General features: G+C 35.7%; 1 protein-coding gene across 7 annotated transcripts in view; it reads right to left on the reverse strand.

The window, feature by feature from the left end:
- The window catches only part of ATRX (ATRX chromatin remodeler), a 75,912-nt gene that overhangs the window by 37,501 nt on the left and 20,896 nt on the right, over window positions 1-17,515 (reverse strand). For all 7 annotated transcript variants that reach the window (XM_048959206.1, XM_048959205.1, XM_048959201.1 and 4 more), the window contains 7 exons: window positions 16,468-16,535; window positions 12,767-15,672; window positions 9,776-9,854; window positions 3,226-3,356; window positions 2,530-2,709; window positions 937-1,030; window positions 293-401 (listed from right to left, as the gene is read on the reverse strand). In XM_048959206.1, the coding sequence (XP_048815163.1) occupies window positions 293-401; window positions 937-1,030; window positions 2,530-2,709; window positions 3,226-3,356; window positions 9,776-9,854; window positions 12,767-15,672; window positions 16,468-16,535 (3,567 nt within the window). The remainder of the gene's footprint in view (window positions 1-292; window positions 402-936; window positions 1,031-2,529; window positions 2,710-3,225; window positions 3,357-9,775; window positions 9,855-12,766; window positions 15,673-16,467; window positions 16,536-17,515) is intronic.

Consider the following 17,515-nt stretch of genomic DNA (forward strand, 5'->3'; position numbering starts at 1 on the left):
CACTTCTGTCATCTTCTAAATTTAATTCTAGAAATTCCATCTACTCAAAATATATTCCCCATTTAAAACATACATATTTTAATCAACATCTAAACAGGAAATGGGTTCAGTTAACCATGTTTTTTTCTGTCCATAGTAATGCCATTTTACAAATTTTAACTTACTTACCATTGAGAGAAGTTATAATTTTTTACTGCACAGAGAAATTTGAGATACCCAAGTCCCTGAATCAGTTGACATGAGAAACAGGAACTCCTTTCCCCAGCTACTAATTCAAAGCACAGTGCACTACCTTATTGTTGTTTTCACTTGAAGAATCATCTGGAACTTTTATACGTCTTCGTTTCTTTTTCTGTTTGTAACTGCGCTGATTTTCTTCTGCCTCAGCTTTCTTGGCAGACCTATAAAAAAAAAAACAGGAATCTTACTGACACATAATGGTAACTGATTGCCTCACTGATAGACAACAAGATACAATCACAGGATCTACACTGCTATGTAAGAACACATACTCCTTTTGTGCAGTCAGTTTTTCTTCTCTCTCCTCCCCCTTGCTCACTGGACACACACAGTCACAGTCTTTTCCACACAACTCTGAAGAACTTCAGTCACGAAGTATCAGTTTGCTACTGCAATCCACCATTCCATGATCAACATAACTAGCACAAAAACGCTCATTTTTTCCTGAACATTCTTCCTATTGCCTCATCAAATTGCCCTGTACCACACACTGCAGTACAAATGCAGAATAGTTGCGTTTTCTGCAAAGTTAATTAGTAGATACCAAAGATGTATCAAAGCTTTTAAAAACTGATCCAAAGTCACATAAGTCACCAGAAGCCTTCACATTTTACAATCTCACTGCCTAGATGGCACTACTGAAAAACAGAAACCAAGACCCGAACATAACATAAGCACAGTTAAGTCTCTGCATACCTTGTTCTTGGACGTTGGTCATCTTCAGACTCACTGACTTCTTCACTAACTGCAGATTCATGAAACTCTGAGCCATTTGAATCATCGCTGCTCACTTTAAAAGTGAAGTAGGATTTCATATTGAATATTATTACAAAGTAAGCAAGCAACATTACCTATTTTCTAATTGTACAACAAGCACTCAAGAGCAACAAGCAATACAAAAGTTCGTATAAGGAACTATGGGACCCACCTCGCATATGGAGAAGCAACAGTAATAATAAGGGGATACAGAGTAGAAACCACATAAGCACTGAGCCCTGATGGGAGGCATGTTTTGCCAGCAAGACTTAAGTTCTTTTTATGTTAACACACCTAAGCATAGCTTACGAGCAAATGACAGACAGCATTATATTGGAAAGCTTCGCATTTCAAAGATAATGAGTGATAGGGAACAGAAAGAAGTTGACAGAACAAAAGACGATCTTCAGTTAAATAAAAGCTTTTGTTTCCAGTGTTTCAGATATCGTTTTATAATCCCAACCCACAATTCACACAAAAAGAACTATTTACTACCAACATACACAATTATATTGCTGTGTTTATGGGTTGAAGATCTTCAGGTAATGCAGGTATAAAAAGGACTCAAAAGACAATTACAAATATACCAAAACCATCAGCATTAGGCAATATTTCCATAACTACTTTTAGGAGTTAGTACTGGCATTTATCGGTAATTAAGATCAGCATGCTATTTAGCAACTTTTTAATTTAGTTCAACTTTGAACACGGCTTACTAGAAAGCCAAACTTTTAGGGGCCACAAAACTTAAAAAAAAGATTGTTTCTACATACTTAGTGAAACATAATACTACAGGACAAGATAGATTGTGAGGTGGAAGAAGTTGTACTGTTCTACTTGGGACTAATTCACAAGACTTACGCTAAAAAATGCTGAAGAAAGAGACGTTTCTGGTAGAGCAACATTAGAAAGTGAAAAGTACATCTTCAATGTGCAACCTTAGTTCTAGTGCCATGAACCACTGTCAACATTTACAATGACCAGTGTGGAAGCAAGCATTTACTTTTACCACTCCTCAGGTCCTCTGCTCAAAACAATTAAGTGCTAGGGGTTGATACCCTTTGTTCTCACATGCAACAAAGGAAAGAAGAAAGCTAAGACAGGCATAACTTCATAGTGCCATCTACTGTTCAGCTAAAGCTTGCAACATTTAAACTCCAGCATGGAGAAAACGTTGATGATGCATGGGCCTATTCACAGTCCAAGGAAAGAGAAATTATACAAAGGGAAACGCTAAGTTTTCACAAATTAGAGTTACTAGGTTTCACTCTGGTATTTGAAATTAACATTCTAAGACTCAAAAAGATTAATCCAATTGAGAGGATACAGTAGTGTAGATAGATGTAACCTGCAGTCATTTATTTTAAATAGAGCTATTTACCAAATACAGAAAAGAGAATTCTAGACTTAATACACAAGGAAGCTTACACTGAGATTTTAAAAGTTACAGAGTTTCAGATCTACATTTTGACCTGCTTTGGGCTTGTATTATAGAACTAAGTATTGGGTGACAAAAATGTTTGGATTATATACCTTTCCTTCTATTTCTGCGCTTCCCTTCTTTTGTTTCTTTAGGTTTCCCCTTCTTTTCTTCACCAGATTCTCCATCACTCACTGTCAGTCTGTGCCTCAGCAGTCTGTGTCTGTATCTGGGCTTCTTTGAGTCCTCTTCCTCTGAATTCGATTCAGAATTATCTTCCTTTTCATTCTCTTCTGTCAGAGATTAAAAAAAAAAGTTAGTACAATATGCAAACTAGTCTTCCTTCTCTTAAATTTGGTAAGAATTACAATCAGAATGCACTTAAGCTTACTTCTGTACAATTTTAAAAGGTATCTGACAGCACAGAGTTGTTCTCTCAAACATTAAATATTTTACACTGCCTGTACACTTGCACCGCCTGTTGCAATGACTATAGCTGTTAGCTGAATTATTCATTTGCATGTCTTGCTGTTCTTCAGAGATTATTCCTCATAAAACCCTAGGACTTCTGAACTGGCTACACAATCAGAGTACTTGAAAAATAACCAAAAAACAAAACCCAACACTGTCAGAAGAGTACAAGAGATGACAGTCATGATTATGTCCTCTGTCCCTTTACTAACTAGCAGTATCAATTTTGTTGTTGTTGAAAACTGAGGAAATTTTAATAATCATTTTTCTTAATATACCTTTGAAATTATGACAGGCACTACAGCACCACTTTTTTTCTAGATGCATTTGATGCTCACCATCGTCTCCTGTGTTTTCAGTTTGCTTTCCAGTTTTCTTTTTTCCTTCATCCGACTCTTCATCAGAAGATGCATCCTCATCAGAGGAAAGATTGGCTTTGATTTCTTCTAAAAGCATTTTCTTGGCAATTCTTTGAAGTAAAACAGAAAAAACTATGTATTTCATTGTTCAAACATATCTATGAACGATAAATGTAATCCTATACCATTCAGAACTTCAAAAAAAGGTTTGAAAGCTGAACAAAAAAAAGGCACGATGAAAAGTTGTGATAAGACAGGATATACAAGCAAAATACATTGTGTTAACTTGCTTTTAGGAAGCAGATCTGTATTATGATTCTTGAAAGTTTCACACCTTACAGTAAGACTGCAAACAGTTATAAAGCTTACAAGCAAATATTTTGTTTCATTCATGGTCTATCTGCTTTATTCTTCCCCACTCTTATCTCTCCTCATCTCTGCCAAGGTAGGCACATATATAAGGTCTAATTGTAACAAAAATATTACAGACAAAATCTTAATTCTCAAATCATTTCCTCTCCCAAAATTTAGCATTACAAGTGCCTTAATTTCTTCAGGCACTGAATCTACACAGTTAGCATTTACATAAACAGCAACAGTTTTAAAAGCAATGTATCACTGAATGCGTGTTTTAATTACAGAGAAAAAGGAATGCTGTAACATGCATTAATTCACAGGCTTAAAAAACCCTGTATCTACACAGTTTGCCTTCAACTGTGTTAGCACTCCAAGTGCCTGAGCCCACTTTACAGCAAGAGAGATGCTGCATTAATGGCTGTAACACAGCGAGTCTCAAGAACTGTCAGTAAGTGCCTGGAGGGAAAGAAACCACGCTGAATCTCTTCTACAACTACAAGCACTTGCCTTCAGCAACTATACAGAAAATAACACACGTAAGTATGTGTGTGCAGGTGTCTACACAGATTCATTAAAGATTAAAAAATCTTTGATGTAAAAGGTTTATCAAACATCCTGGGACTTTTCTTCAGAAGAAAATCACCACCTTATTTCCACAAACCCCACAGCTTCCCACTTCCATCTCAGCACAGTAACGTTTTCAGCTAATGTGCAAAAAGCTACTATGGAAAAAACGGTTTCTTTACATGCTCTTGCAACATAAAAAAAGAAAAATAACAACCACCTTGTATGAATATATACATCCATGGGAAAGTATGAAATGATGTGCCAAACAGACAGGAAAATAGTGGACTTATCTGAGAACTCCTACTTCCAGGGAAAAAAAAGTCCTGAAAGAACGAAACCCTCCTCATATAAGTATTAGAATTATTATACTTCCCATTACATGATAATCAATATTAAATGAAAAGCTTTTTTTCCTAGGTCAGATCTGGTCTGTCTTGCATTTTGGGAGACTTAATGTACACTGCATGAACAAGTTCAGAATGGGAGAGTCTTGTTAAGTCAGAACAACCATTCAAAAACCAAAATCTAGGCTTCATTTGGAACTGGCAGACGAACGTCGATCTCTTAAAATACAGCTGCTTATGTATTAGAAAATTACACTTGTTACATTTAGGTAGTACTATAAAAATGATTTTAAAGAACATTTCATTTTGTAGCATATAGAAGATCTCTAAAACAAAACAACTTTCCGGGAGGAATTTTCCCAGGGATTTTCCATACCTTTCACACTGTTATCTTCTATTTTAACTGTTTTGCAGAAAGTTTTTAAAGCTGATGCAGATTATTATTAAAAGATGGAAGTAAAATGGTTTGGTAAACAGCATGAAGCCACTTAAGATAGTTCAACATGTCACAAACCATCCACCATTCTAAACACCCCTCCATGCCCCCCTCCCTTTTTTTTTTTTTGTTGGAATGGCTTGCAAAGAAATAGTTAACTAAAACACAATGTTACTGGTGAGCTTTTAGTTCTACATATGTCAACAGATCACACTGTGAACCCAAAGAAAAGTGGTCCATATGAAATCCATAGATAAGTAACATTCTCTTCTGAAAGTGTTTGCATTACATAGAGGATTTTGAAAAGGGACGTTTTTTTTTCTTCTCCAAATAATTATCACATCATGTATAGCATCAGGAATAAATAACTCACGTAAGAACTTAAGATCATGTTTCTTCCATCTTTTAAAGATTCAAAAGACTTTCTACAGAAACTGCTTGGAATACCACTGTCTTTCCCTTATGTTTTTAAAGCTTTTCACGCAAACTAACACTGGAACTCAGACAGCATCAGTTTAGACACCTGTCTCGTTTAAAAAATGGGAGTATCACCAGTGCTGTATTTTGGAAGAGAAAAATACAGGAACACCAAAAAGAACTGCAAATTTTTCAAATTTGGTCCTGAAAGTACTGCTCTGTAACACTGCCTTTGGCTATGTGTCACACTCAATTGTATCAGCAAATAACAAAACTTCAGTGTGGATAACGATACTTACCTTTCACACAAGACACTTTTAAGAATGTACCAATTTGTTTTTAAACAAGATTGACTGGTTTTTAACAAGAGAAGACAAGCATTTTTATTTGATCTTTACCTTTACGAAATACTTAAGAAAAACAAAAACAGTGAACACTTCATTCACCTAGAGAAAACCCCCAGACATAAAATCTAGTACTATAAACCAAAGGTGCAGCTATTTCTCTACTGACCATCGTCATAACCACCAATCAACTATAACTCTTCAGATTGGGTGAGCTTATTAGTTTCTAATTATTTAGTATAATGTTAATTAATTAGTTCTTGTTTTTATATATTTTTAACTAGGATAAAGATTCAACTACTTCTAATCAAAAGGAAATGGAACTATTTGTTGAGGGACAACAGCTACATTCTCTTTCGTGCTTTCCACTGGTATGGCATTTGGCAAAAAATGTAAGACACTGCTCAGACATGTACAGAACTCACGAGTCCTACTTTTAATGTAACCACACATCCAATCAGAATTGAAGTGTAAGCAATATTAGAACCAGGCAGATTAACTCTTGTTAATGTATCTGACAAGTGACTGATGTAATGAACAGTTTACATCATTTAGAGTAAATTCAGTACTGAATTTTTGAAACTTTAAAACAAGTTAAAATGTGCCACTCCAAGTAAGTGAGCACATTTCTATTACAAGATGTAAAGCCATCTAAAGTGACCAGGCTTCCAAGGGATGAAAACTGAACGCCCTTGATGTAACATTTTAACATTTGTACCAACATCAAACTGTAAGCACCAAGAAAAACAAGTCATGATGGTGTGAAAATCCCTCCACTGCCATTCTCCCAGAGCAATCCATATGGAGCAGAAAGCACAACACACCTATGTACTATCAAAAGGTAACACGTACTTGCACCGAGGATATAAAACACATTCTTTTGCCAACTAGATTTTACAGCTGAACGCTGGAAAAGGTTTAAATAAGAAAAACAGAGAACTGTATGACCTCCAGCCCAGGACTTCAGGTAGTAAAGAATACCTGGTTTCATTCATTTCTACCATGCAGCTACTGTGACCTTGAGCATGTCACGTTGCCTAGCCCCACTGCATCTTGTCTAAACACATCGTAAGATTTGTAATAAGGACATCTTTCCAACTTCATATAGAGCTTGAAGAATGGGGCTGTAATCTCAACCAGGACATAAAAATGAACTCTTACATAAAATTATATATACATATATTCTAATCAGGATTTAAACATCCTACACCATTGTAAGAATAACACTGAAAATATACCTTCATAAATGAATTGGTTATTATGTATTTTTCAACTGCAGTAAAGGAAAAAATGGTTTTATAAGGAGGCAAATGGGAAGTTACCTAGCAGCTGCTTATGAACAGCACAAGACTCCCTTAAGTTAAGTAATCCTTCAGACATTTCAGCAAAAATGGAATACTAGGTGCATCCTCTCCTGACATGGGATTAAATCCACAAGACAATTTGCACCATCGTCATTCATGGATTCTGAAGTGCCAATATGATGGACTCTCTTAGAGCTTGCAAAAATCTTGACCAGACAATGCTAACACTCCAATTTTCTTCAATTAGATTATAATGAACTCACACGTAGTGTTCATGAATACCTACTAAGAATACGTAGAAACAAAGTTGCCCAAAAGAAGCCTATGAGAACAAAAAAGTAGGTGGCTACGTGGCTAATAAAAGCCACCTTTCTTCCAGTAAAGTTCTAACATTACTGTGTTAAATGGGCTGCTGATAGACTGCTGAACATTTGGACCCAATTAAAACATATTTGAGAGATTAATGTTTGGGATGGAATACCATATATGTCTTAAAAAAGTCAAAACTGCCAAACTTCTTCTAAATACTATACTGTGCTGAAACAGTCTTACTTTCAAGCTGTCAGAGTTGTATTAAATTAAATGCTTGGACAAGAAAAATGTTTTACAAAAATTTATTGCATCCATCAAATACTTAAAGGCATTCTGCATTAAATACACTATTTACTTCTTAATAAACAAAACTACTGCAAACATATTAAACAGTATCATTTAAAAGATCAGAAGGACCAATAATAGATAATTACACAATATAAGATGAAAGCATACAGCACTGTCTGTCATATTATGACCCACTTGGATATTGCATTTTGGCAAAAAATTATTTCAAGACTAGTAATATTCACGTCATGCACATCCAAAGGAATGCAAATAACAGAACATCTAAACTAGAAACTTGTAAACATGAAAGCTCCCACACTACAAATACCCAGTAGTTACTATATCCCCTCTTTGGCCTGGAAGAAAATAGGCAACTTATCTGAATAGTAGGTGAACTATTTAAACACTCTGTGTTGAGTAAACAGAAAAACAAGCTATTTATTTCTCAAATTTGTTCCATCTTTTCACATTTTATCTTTCTGATTTTGATGCTAAGTGCAACACATGCTGAATGTAAAAGTAGACTGCAGTTACCAGTTAACTTGTCTGAAGGTTGACAGGACTGTTTATTGACGCATCACCTCCCCATTTCATAAAATATATATTCAGAATATTCCCTAAATAAAAACTTCAACAAAGATTCATCTTTAAATGAAATTACAGAAACTGATTTTTAAAACCTAAATTGATATGTCTAATTTATTCAATATCAATTAGCCCAAACTAACAGTGAAGATCACTCAGTAACATTTGTACTGTGAGCACTGAACTTTGACAGTGAAGGCTGTTATCAACCAAAAAAACCAAGAACATTTAAAAAAGAAGCAAAAAAAGAAGAAAAAAAAAGAATCAAAACAGGACTGTAATTAATGAGTCTTTAAAAAAAGAAATAGCACTTGTATTACCAATGCTTACATGTTCTGCTTATGACCCTGTGCTGTCAAGACCCTAAAAAGCATTGTTCTTTAAAATTAAATTTGATGACTGAAAACAGGCAAGAGCTACATTACTAGCAACATTTTGATGCCAAACTGAGGTGCGTAAAGGATATAAAACAGCGTTTCCAAAATTTACTTCAGTCACACACCAAAACATACAACTCTGTGAAACAAGGATCCCATATTCTAAACTAGTAAGGCTCAGAAGCAGAAAAAGACTCCATCAGAAATTGTGCAAAGCTACAAAGCTGGTCCCACACGTTCTAAATGGCAAAAAAATCAGTTTCTGAAATACTGTATAAAAATTAGTTGATCAAATCTTTAGTCTAACTACAATAACTTCAAAAAAGAAACTCCAGCTCACAGTTGAGCAATGCTTTATGTTATGCATTAACTTGTTAGGAAATGAAGCTTTTACATTTTCTAGCCAGGTTACTTTTGGTAACTACAACAGTATTGGTAAAATATGTCTTAATAAACTAAGTGTATCTTACATAAATTTGCTTTTATTAAACTTGAGACCGAAGCAATACATAAGCCACAAATTTGAAGATATTTATGTAAGACTTAAAATGTATAATTAAGATGTCTCTGGTATCAGCTGCCCCTTTGCACATTCTTTGAAGAATCAGGGCTTAGCTAACATATTAGTGAGTTCAATTATTCTATAATGGATTAGAACTCAGTTTAAATAAAAGCTTCAAATATCTGTAATAGTGCTTTCTATACATTTTTTCTCTTTATTGAGAAAATGTGTTTCAAATAAAAAAGCAAATTATGCAACATTAAAAACCAAACTCTATATGTGAAGATTTCAGCACTGCATACTGCACAGATAAAAAATTTTTCCTTCTACCCACGTTGTAACTAACTGAAATTCACATTTCTCAGCAGTAGGTTTTTACCTGCCTGAATGAAACACTTCTCACAACACCCACATTTTCAGTATGAACATAAAATGGACAGCGGTGCAGTGCGTTTATAACACACCCTATGCAAGGTGTGTTAGTTAACACTTCTAAATACTTTCTTTGCATTTCTGGATTTTGGCCTCTGTTCTCTGGCCCCTTGTTCAAACTTGCTGGAAGCCTGTGAGCGAGTCTTTACAAGGCAGGTAGTCCTGGTTTTTACAACCTGCTTGCTCTTCCGTTGCGCCGGTTTGCGCCCACGCCTAGGGTGTGTTATATAAACCTTTTTAAGGTCCTTATGGATGCAATCATACCTATTCTCAGGATCGTCATCATCATCATCTTCCTCCTCCTCCATTGGAACAGTCCTTGATTTAGCCTCTCCCTCATCTCCTGTGTGAGGAAGGGGAAACAAGAACACTTAATAAATGTAAAACCTGTAATAAATAACACAGTGCATACATCCCTGCCCATGGCAACTGGATGATCTTCAAGGTCCATTCAAACCCAAACCATTCTATGACTCCACAATTAAGAATTCCCATATAAAAATAAGTTGTCTGATGATTGTAAGAAGCTATTAGCTCAATTTGAGGAGCTCTGTAACAAAAAGTCACCAACTAAAATTCCAGGCTGCTCTGTAGCTATTAAGACACACTTGAGAACAATAATACTTGCCTATCTCTGCTTTCAAAGTTAAAGACAAGCATGTACATTTGTTATGTACATATGAAGACATATTTTGAGAATTACATGGGTTATCCTTACAGCAAGTATCAAAACTCAGCTGTACAATATGGTTAATGTCTCACAGCACAGGACAATTAAATGCAACACATAGCAGGGGGAGAACTATAGAATATGACATGTGCCTCTAAGTTCATCTGTACCTCCCTAACTGAACAGAGAGGATTTCACATAGCAGATTGTTTCTAGCACACTCCCAAACCCTCCCCCTTTCTCTTCCCTGACTCACATGTAAGTCAAATTTAGTTAGTAATATCAAGCTTCAGAAAAGGAGATGCTAACATCCTAAAGAACTGATATCCCCTCGTTCATCATTTCCATATTTTCTTCAGACCGAAATCAGTTTGCAGAAGGCTTGCTCCCAGTTCTTTTTACATATGCCTTCCCTGGAACTAGCACTAACCAGATGTTTGACAAAATTTTAAGAGATGATTACAGAAGTCCCTCACTCCCTGGCCTGGATAAAAAGAAGCATCTTGCTGGTTAAATCAATTCTAAGCCTCACTTAACAACTTGAGCTTGTTCAACCACAGGAGAGATGCCTTTACTTACTTGCCTATCAAACCACAAGTAAATTGAAAGGAAATTTGCTTTCTCTTATAATCATATAGCAAAGTTGCATTCTCATAGAAATATACAACATAAAAGGTTACAAGAGACCACTGAATATTATCTACTCCAGCTTCTTCTCAAAGGAGAGCTAACTGCACAGTGAGATCAGTCTTCATCCGGCCTCGTCCAGTTTTGAGTATCCACAAGGTCAGGGACTCCAAAGATCAACAGGGCAACCACTTCCAAGCAATGACCACCTTCAACATTAACAATTTTCTCAGAGTATCTGATCAGAAATCTCCTTGCTGCAACTTCCATTCAGTCACCCATCCTTTCATTGTGCACCTGGCTCAGCCTTCTCTATACTCACCCAAAAGTAGTTAAGAAGACAGCAATTAAGATTCCCCAGCTTTATCACTCTCTCTTCAGACTAAATCACCCAGTTCTCTCTCAGATTATTAATTATCCCACCTCACCATCTTATTCTTCCCGTTTGTACATTGTTATCCCTCTATTTGATGCTCCAATGAAGCTGAGAACTGTTGAGTATGTGTTACTGTCAGACTACAGTCCCTTATTAATTGCTTTCATAAAGAACTCTTTGCATAACCCCTTCAGCAATGATATCACTGGAGAAGCACGATTTCAGCTGTCAGGGGAAAAAAACTGCAAATGCCAGTACTATACATCTAGTGACTTACCTAAACCCAGTTCATTTCAGGATCTTAAAAACAAACTTAGTACAAGGCCATATAACATGCAAAGTAAGAAACTTATTTTCCAACTGTTATTTCTGTAATTATGTAGAATATCATTAATCCAATTTTTCTTTCCTATAGGTCTATAAATCCAAAGCTGCATTTCAGCTGCAAAAACTAACTTCTCACAAGTAAACTGGAGGAAATGCCCGTGAAGAGATGGGTATCAAGTTGGTAGGAAGAAGAAAGAATAAGATGTTTTATATACTTTTTTTTTTCCTCTCTCCCTAGAAATTACTGTCCTCACAAAAATTACCTCATTTTGCACTAAGCAGTAATATGTAGAAGGCTCTACCTACAATGAGTTTCTCTAAAAGCCAAAATACCACCATCCTTCTGCTGTCTTCACAAATACATTACAGTGTTATCATTTTTAACTTGCAACTTCACTAATGACTTGGAGATACTGGAGTCAACAGTTACAGTAAAGTCATGGACAGAAAGTTTTCTGAAACACCATTAGAAATGAGCAAATAGAAAACAACTTCCCTGTTACAGCAATCAACAGCAAATAGTTCAGGGTTTTTTTACTCGCAAATTCATTTCTTACAGACATCTGTAGAGTCCAGGTAACAAGAAAACTACCCTTCCTTTTTAAGTTCTCTAAAACCAACCACCCAAATCCTGTAGTTCTGAACATTTCTGTTAACTTCCTGAAGATATAAGGCATTGATGAAGGAGCAATTCATCTTGAAAAAAACAGAGCAGCAATATTAAGTAAACTGCTATGAAAACAGTAAGTGATGACGTTTCTGTTAATTGACAACAGGTGCTTTAATGCTGCAAAGGTCACACGATGCACAATCTCCATGACTTTTTAAATGTATATTATAATGCCACAGGTTTTAGAGGCATCTCAACTGCATAACAAAATGCTCTAAATTCATTTGTACTCTCCAGGTATCTACTTACTTAAAACTAGTTTCTGCTATCAGTACTGGAGCAGCCAAAAAGAATACAAGTACTTTTGAAAGCCACGCCACAAGGAAACATCTGTTGGAATTACAGACTGTGACTACAGCTTCTTAAGCCACTCCACCTTTTACTTCAGAAATGATGAGCTATATGGTAAGTGACATGGCCATTTCTCTATCAGAATTCAAAAACTTAACTGGCTGCAAACTTTTAAGCGTATGATTATCTCCTTACAGATAATTCAGTTGGGGATTATTAGACCGTTACCCAAACCTTACAAATGTCCATAATTCATAGGTTAATAATAGGCGTAAATAAAAATATTTTGCACACCTGATGACTGACAAAATCCTGTACCAGCAGACAGCATTAAATTTTCAGTCACTGGCATAATTTTCTGCTCATCACTGCTTCCATCACCTGTGGAATTCTGCTCTTCATTTTCTTCCTTATCAGATGAGGAGGAGGAAGAGACAATAACCTTTTTTGGTATTTTCTTTTTCTCTGTTAAGCTACTCCTTTTATTTTCTTTCACGGATCCTTTTTTAATCTTTTTCTTATTGTCTTCATAAGACTCCTCATCAGAAGAGGATGACTCATTCTGCTCTTTCTTGGTAATTTTCTTTTTCTGGCTTATTTTTTTCTTTTCCTTCACTTCAGGTCGTCTTTTACTTTGCACAGCATCTTCAGAAGAACTCTCCTCTTTCAGGGGAGATTTGTCAGCATCAGAAGATAAATCAACCTGTGCTCTTTTAGGTACTTTCTCTCTTACATTCCTCCTTTTCCTTTCTTTAACCACTGTTTCATTTTTAGTCTTGTCATTTTCAGAAGAATTACAACTTCCTTTCTCTGGAGATGACTTTTCAACATCAGAAGAGGAATCCTCTTGTTCTTTCTTTAAGATTTTCTGTTTCAAATTTTCTGATTTCTTCTCTTTGTTTTCTGATCTCTTTTTGTTTTTGAATTTCTCTTTTGAAGAATCAAAACTGTGTTCCTTCTTTGCACATTGCTCAGTACTCTCTGAAGAAGAATCTTCCTGAGCCTTTTTCTTCTTAAAATCCTTGTTTTTCTTAGCTTCAGTTAGCTTAATACTTTTAGGACTACTCTCTTCTTTCTCCAGTAAAGACTTCTCAGCATCAGAAGACTCATCAAGCTTACCCTTCACAGCTTCTTCTTTTAAGTTTTTCTTTAGTTTTTCTTTAGCAACTGACCCCACGCTAACTTTTTTATCTTCAGATGAATGATTAATCTCCTTCTCTGGAGATGACTTTTCAGCAGCATCATCTTCAGAAGATTTACCTCTTTGTTTCTTTGGAGAGACCTTTTTCTTACTGACTTTCTTCCTCTGCTCTTCTTCTGAAGAATCGTAACTATCTTCTTTCCGTGAGTATTTTTTCTTAGCTTTTTTTGCAGACTCAATTTTACTCAAATGCTTAATTTCTTTTTCTAACTCAGAATCATAGTTCGAAGAATCTGAATAGTTCTGCCGCTTCTTTTTTGCGGTAGCAGAATTTTTAGCTGACTTGCCCCTTTTGGCATCTAAATCTGAACCAGAACTGGAACTTTTTCTTTTCCGCTTTCCATTTTCGTCCATTACTGGTTGATCCTTCAGAACACTTGAAGTCTTCTGATCTTTCGCTGGTAATTCGCTATTGCTGTCGATATCTGAAGAACTGCGACTCATCATAGCTACTTCTTTAAGAACAGCTGGCATCTCATCAGAATCAGAACTATTATCTACTATAGCTGGCTTTTTTGATTTACAAAGTTTATTAGGCCTAGGGCCATCAACTGCACTGTCAGAAGAGTTTCTTTTATCTTTTTTCCTTCTTGACTGTTTTGATGATCTTCTCTTACGTTTTTCATTGCTTGTGTCATTGCTATCTTCTTCTGAATTTGATGTTAAAGGATTAACGTCTGTTTGGCGCCTCAGAGGTGTGGTCTTCACACGGGGTGATCTCCTGAGATCGGATTCCTCTGCAAGTGAGACTGCTTCATTCTCTGTGGAACGTTCGCTATCAGCATTACTATTTTGCTTTACAGAATCACATTTTTCTGTTCTTTCATCCTTGCTTCCCTTTTCCAGACTGCTGTCTTGATCTTCAGATTTAAATGGAGACTCTGAAAGGGATACAGGAGTCAATTTCACAATCAATTCCTTGGTTCCTTTAGCTGATGTTTTCAGTTTAGATCCTTTGGTATCTTTCAAAGGAGTGGTTAATTTTGTATTTGGATTCTCATGATCTGTTCCGCTATTTCCATTCCCTTGCTCATCTGCTGCAGTCTGAATTTCCATAGCAGATTCTAGAGTCTCAAAAATATCTTCAGGAACAGATGAGGGAACAGACACTATATCCATGTCTAAAGCCTCTGTACTATTAGGCTCATACTGAGGTTCCTCATTTGTGCCAGACCTTTTATCTTCACCACTTGTACGTTTGCTGTCTTTTTTTTCTACTGTCGAAACATCTTGATCCATTGGCTCATTGTCAGGCTGTTCTGATACAACTTTTTTCTGCTTCTTAACAGTGTCATCCCCTTTTAATGCCACATGTTCCTTTCCTTCATCTTTCTTCACCTCATTTTTTTCTGATCTAACATCAGTTTTTTTCTCTTTGGTATTTTTCTCTTTGATTTTAACATCCAAAGCTTGAATCTCCAGGTTCAGACCTTCTTCTAGTGCCACATGAGCTTTTTTGATGTCACCCAGCACAGATCTAAAAGCTTTTAGCTGACGAAGCTGCACAGCTGGGCTTACTTCTGAATTTTCTGCAGCCTTTTTCAAAAAGCTCACAAAACTGGAATTCATATTTGCCGTAGTCTCAACCAGTTTTTTTGTTTTCTTAAGCATGTCTTTTGGCACCATTAGTGCTTTATAAGAATATGTTAGTGAACCCGAATACGAATCATCTAGGTTTTTTTCTTCACCATTACAGTTTGAATTATTTCTCTTTGGAGAAAATTTGACTGTACTGTCGTATATTTTACTTTTTTCACTTTCAACTTTGGTCTTTTTTTTGTTTTGTTGCAGTAACTGTTCTAAATTTTCAAACACGCTGTCACACGCAGTCACCAAGTCCAATAGAGGCTCTGGATGACAGCTATAGCAATGCCACTGGTTATTTTCATCCAGTATGGTTGATAGCTCCTTTCTACCCAAGTTGCGCAAAATGCACTTTTTACAGAAGGCGTTATGGCAAAAGTCACAGCAAATCAGATTTCCACCTTCAGCACACCACCTGAAACAAGACATAAGAAATATAAAAGTCTTATCTCCCTGTAATCAAGGTGACGTTTGAGAAGCTTCCATATTTTTCACTGATGATGAATCTACTTTTTAAAAATTCAGATGATAAACATCACGAAACTGAAAAGCACTCAACTGAATTACAAAGTCAGAACATTAAGATGCTTGATTAACAGTTCAAAAAGCTGAAAAGGCCAGCAACTGCTCAACAATCTCAGCAACAACCTTAAACAAAGTAATTAAACCTGGTTTTCCATGTTCTGGCTGAGATGTATTTTTTTGGTTTGTTTTCAAGCAAAATAATCAGCTTAAGTCTTTCTAGCCTTCACTGGTGTATTACTGTGCATGAACGAAGGGAAAAAAACATCACCTACATTTAGATTCCATGGTCTTTGATGAAGACCTGAAAACTGACTTGATAAGCAAGTGCACAGGCAGCAAAAACTACAGAATTTTGACTGGGTTACACATCTGGAAAAGTAAGCTACTGTGACTCACAGGGTTTAGAACGTGAGATTCTACCCCCACCTTTGAATTAAAATATTTGCATGGTAACATGTAATTCAAAAACTTGGTATCTCCCAAGTGTTTAGTACAAGATTTCTTCACAAAATGTTTTCCAGTTAATTATTTAAAATAACAAAATACCTCCAAAAAACCCACTGACTGAGCAATCCTTCATAAAAAATGATTATTGATTGAACTCTTTTGTAGTGGTCAATTTCATTAAAGCAAGAAAGAAAAAATAGCAGATCTGTGAGTGTTTTTTAAGTTTTGATACACTTACCTACACTGTTCATCCATTCCATCTGAATCACGGCTAATGTCATCGCTCATGTAATACTTGTAGCATGTCTGCAAATAAAGAGATAAAACAAGCAATTTTTTTACTATGTCAAATGGATTTCAGTAACTCATATAATTTCAACATGTACTAGAGGCATTAAAAGCATCACTTGCAAAGGTACTCAATATTCTAATATTTTAAAGTTCATTATGAACCTAAAAAAACATCTTTCTTAGATACAACAGTTTCAAATCGTGATTTCTTATTTAGATGGCATAAGGTTTTTGAAAATTAAGTAACAGATTCTTTTTTATGGCCTAATATTTGCAGATTCTAGAACATCAACTGAAAGCCTTCAACCTAGAAAAGTGTTTTCTGCCAATTTTCCAGGAACATCAATATCACATTAAGAAAGAAAATTACATCTCCCCAGCACAACCCTACATAGTTTTCTGCTACCTGTTCTTTATGTTTGCCACTGATACCACAAAATTTTAAATAAAAATGTCTTCAGTATTCATCCTGATGTTAACATCCAAGTATTCGATTTCCAGGAGGAGACTAAGTATTCTCATTGAAAAGCTGATAACTGTAGGAAAGTAATATGCACATGTAGCAGTAGCAGTGGCTTCATCTGCTGAAGCCTTTGAATTAAATTCTGACGTTTTTTTCCAGTCATCAGTAAAGAAAGCTCTCCTAAACTTGAAGCTCTGCTTTGCACATGGATTAATACAAGCTATCAGCTAACTTTTGCCCTTACATTCCATGAACCAGTGAACTGAGAATTCATCAGAAGTTCAGTTGCTGACATCTCTTAACTTAAAGTGATTACATCTCTTTACATGGAATGTTAAACATCCATTCAATCAAATAAAAAATAAAATAAAATAAAAACAGAGCCCACAATAAAAGCTGATGTTTCGAATCTTGACAGAATATGGAGTCAAGAGAACACAGTTTCTGAAGAAAGACTCCAAAGTATAGAGCTGTTTATCAGAACAGCAAGAAAGAAGACATGGAAGACACAGAACATGCGGGTAAGAACTTC

This window comes from Lagopus muta, chromosome 13 (assembly GCF_023343835.1).
Source record: "Lagopus muta isolate bLagMut1 chromosome 13, bLagMut1 primary, whole genome shotgun sequence".
Classification (NCBI taxonomy): Eukaryota; Metazoa; Chordata; class Aves; order Galliformes; family Phasianidae; genus Lagopus; species Lagopus muta.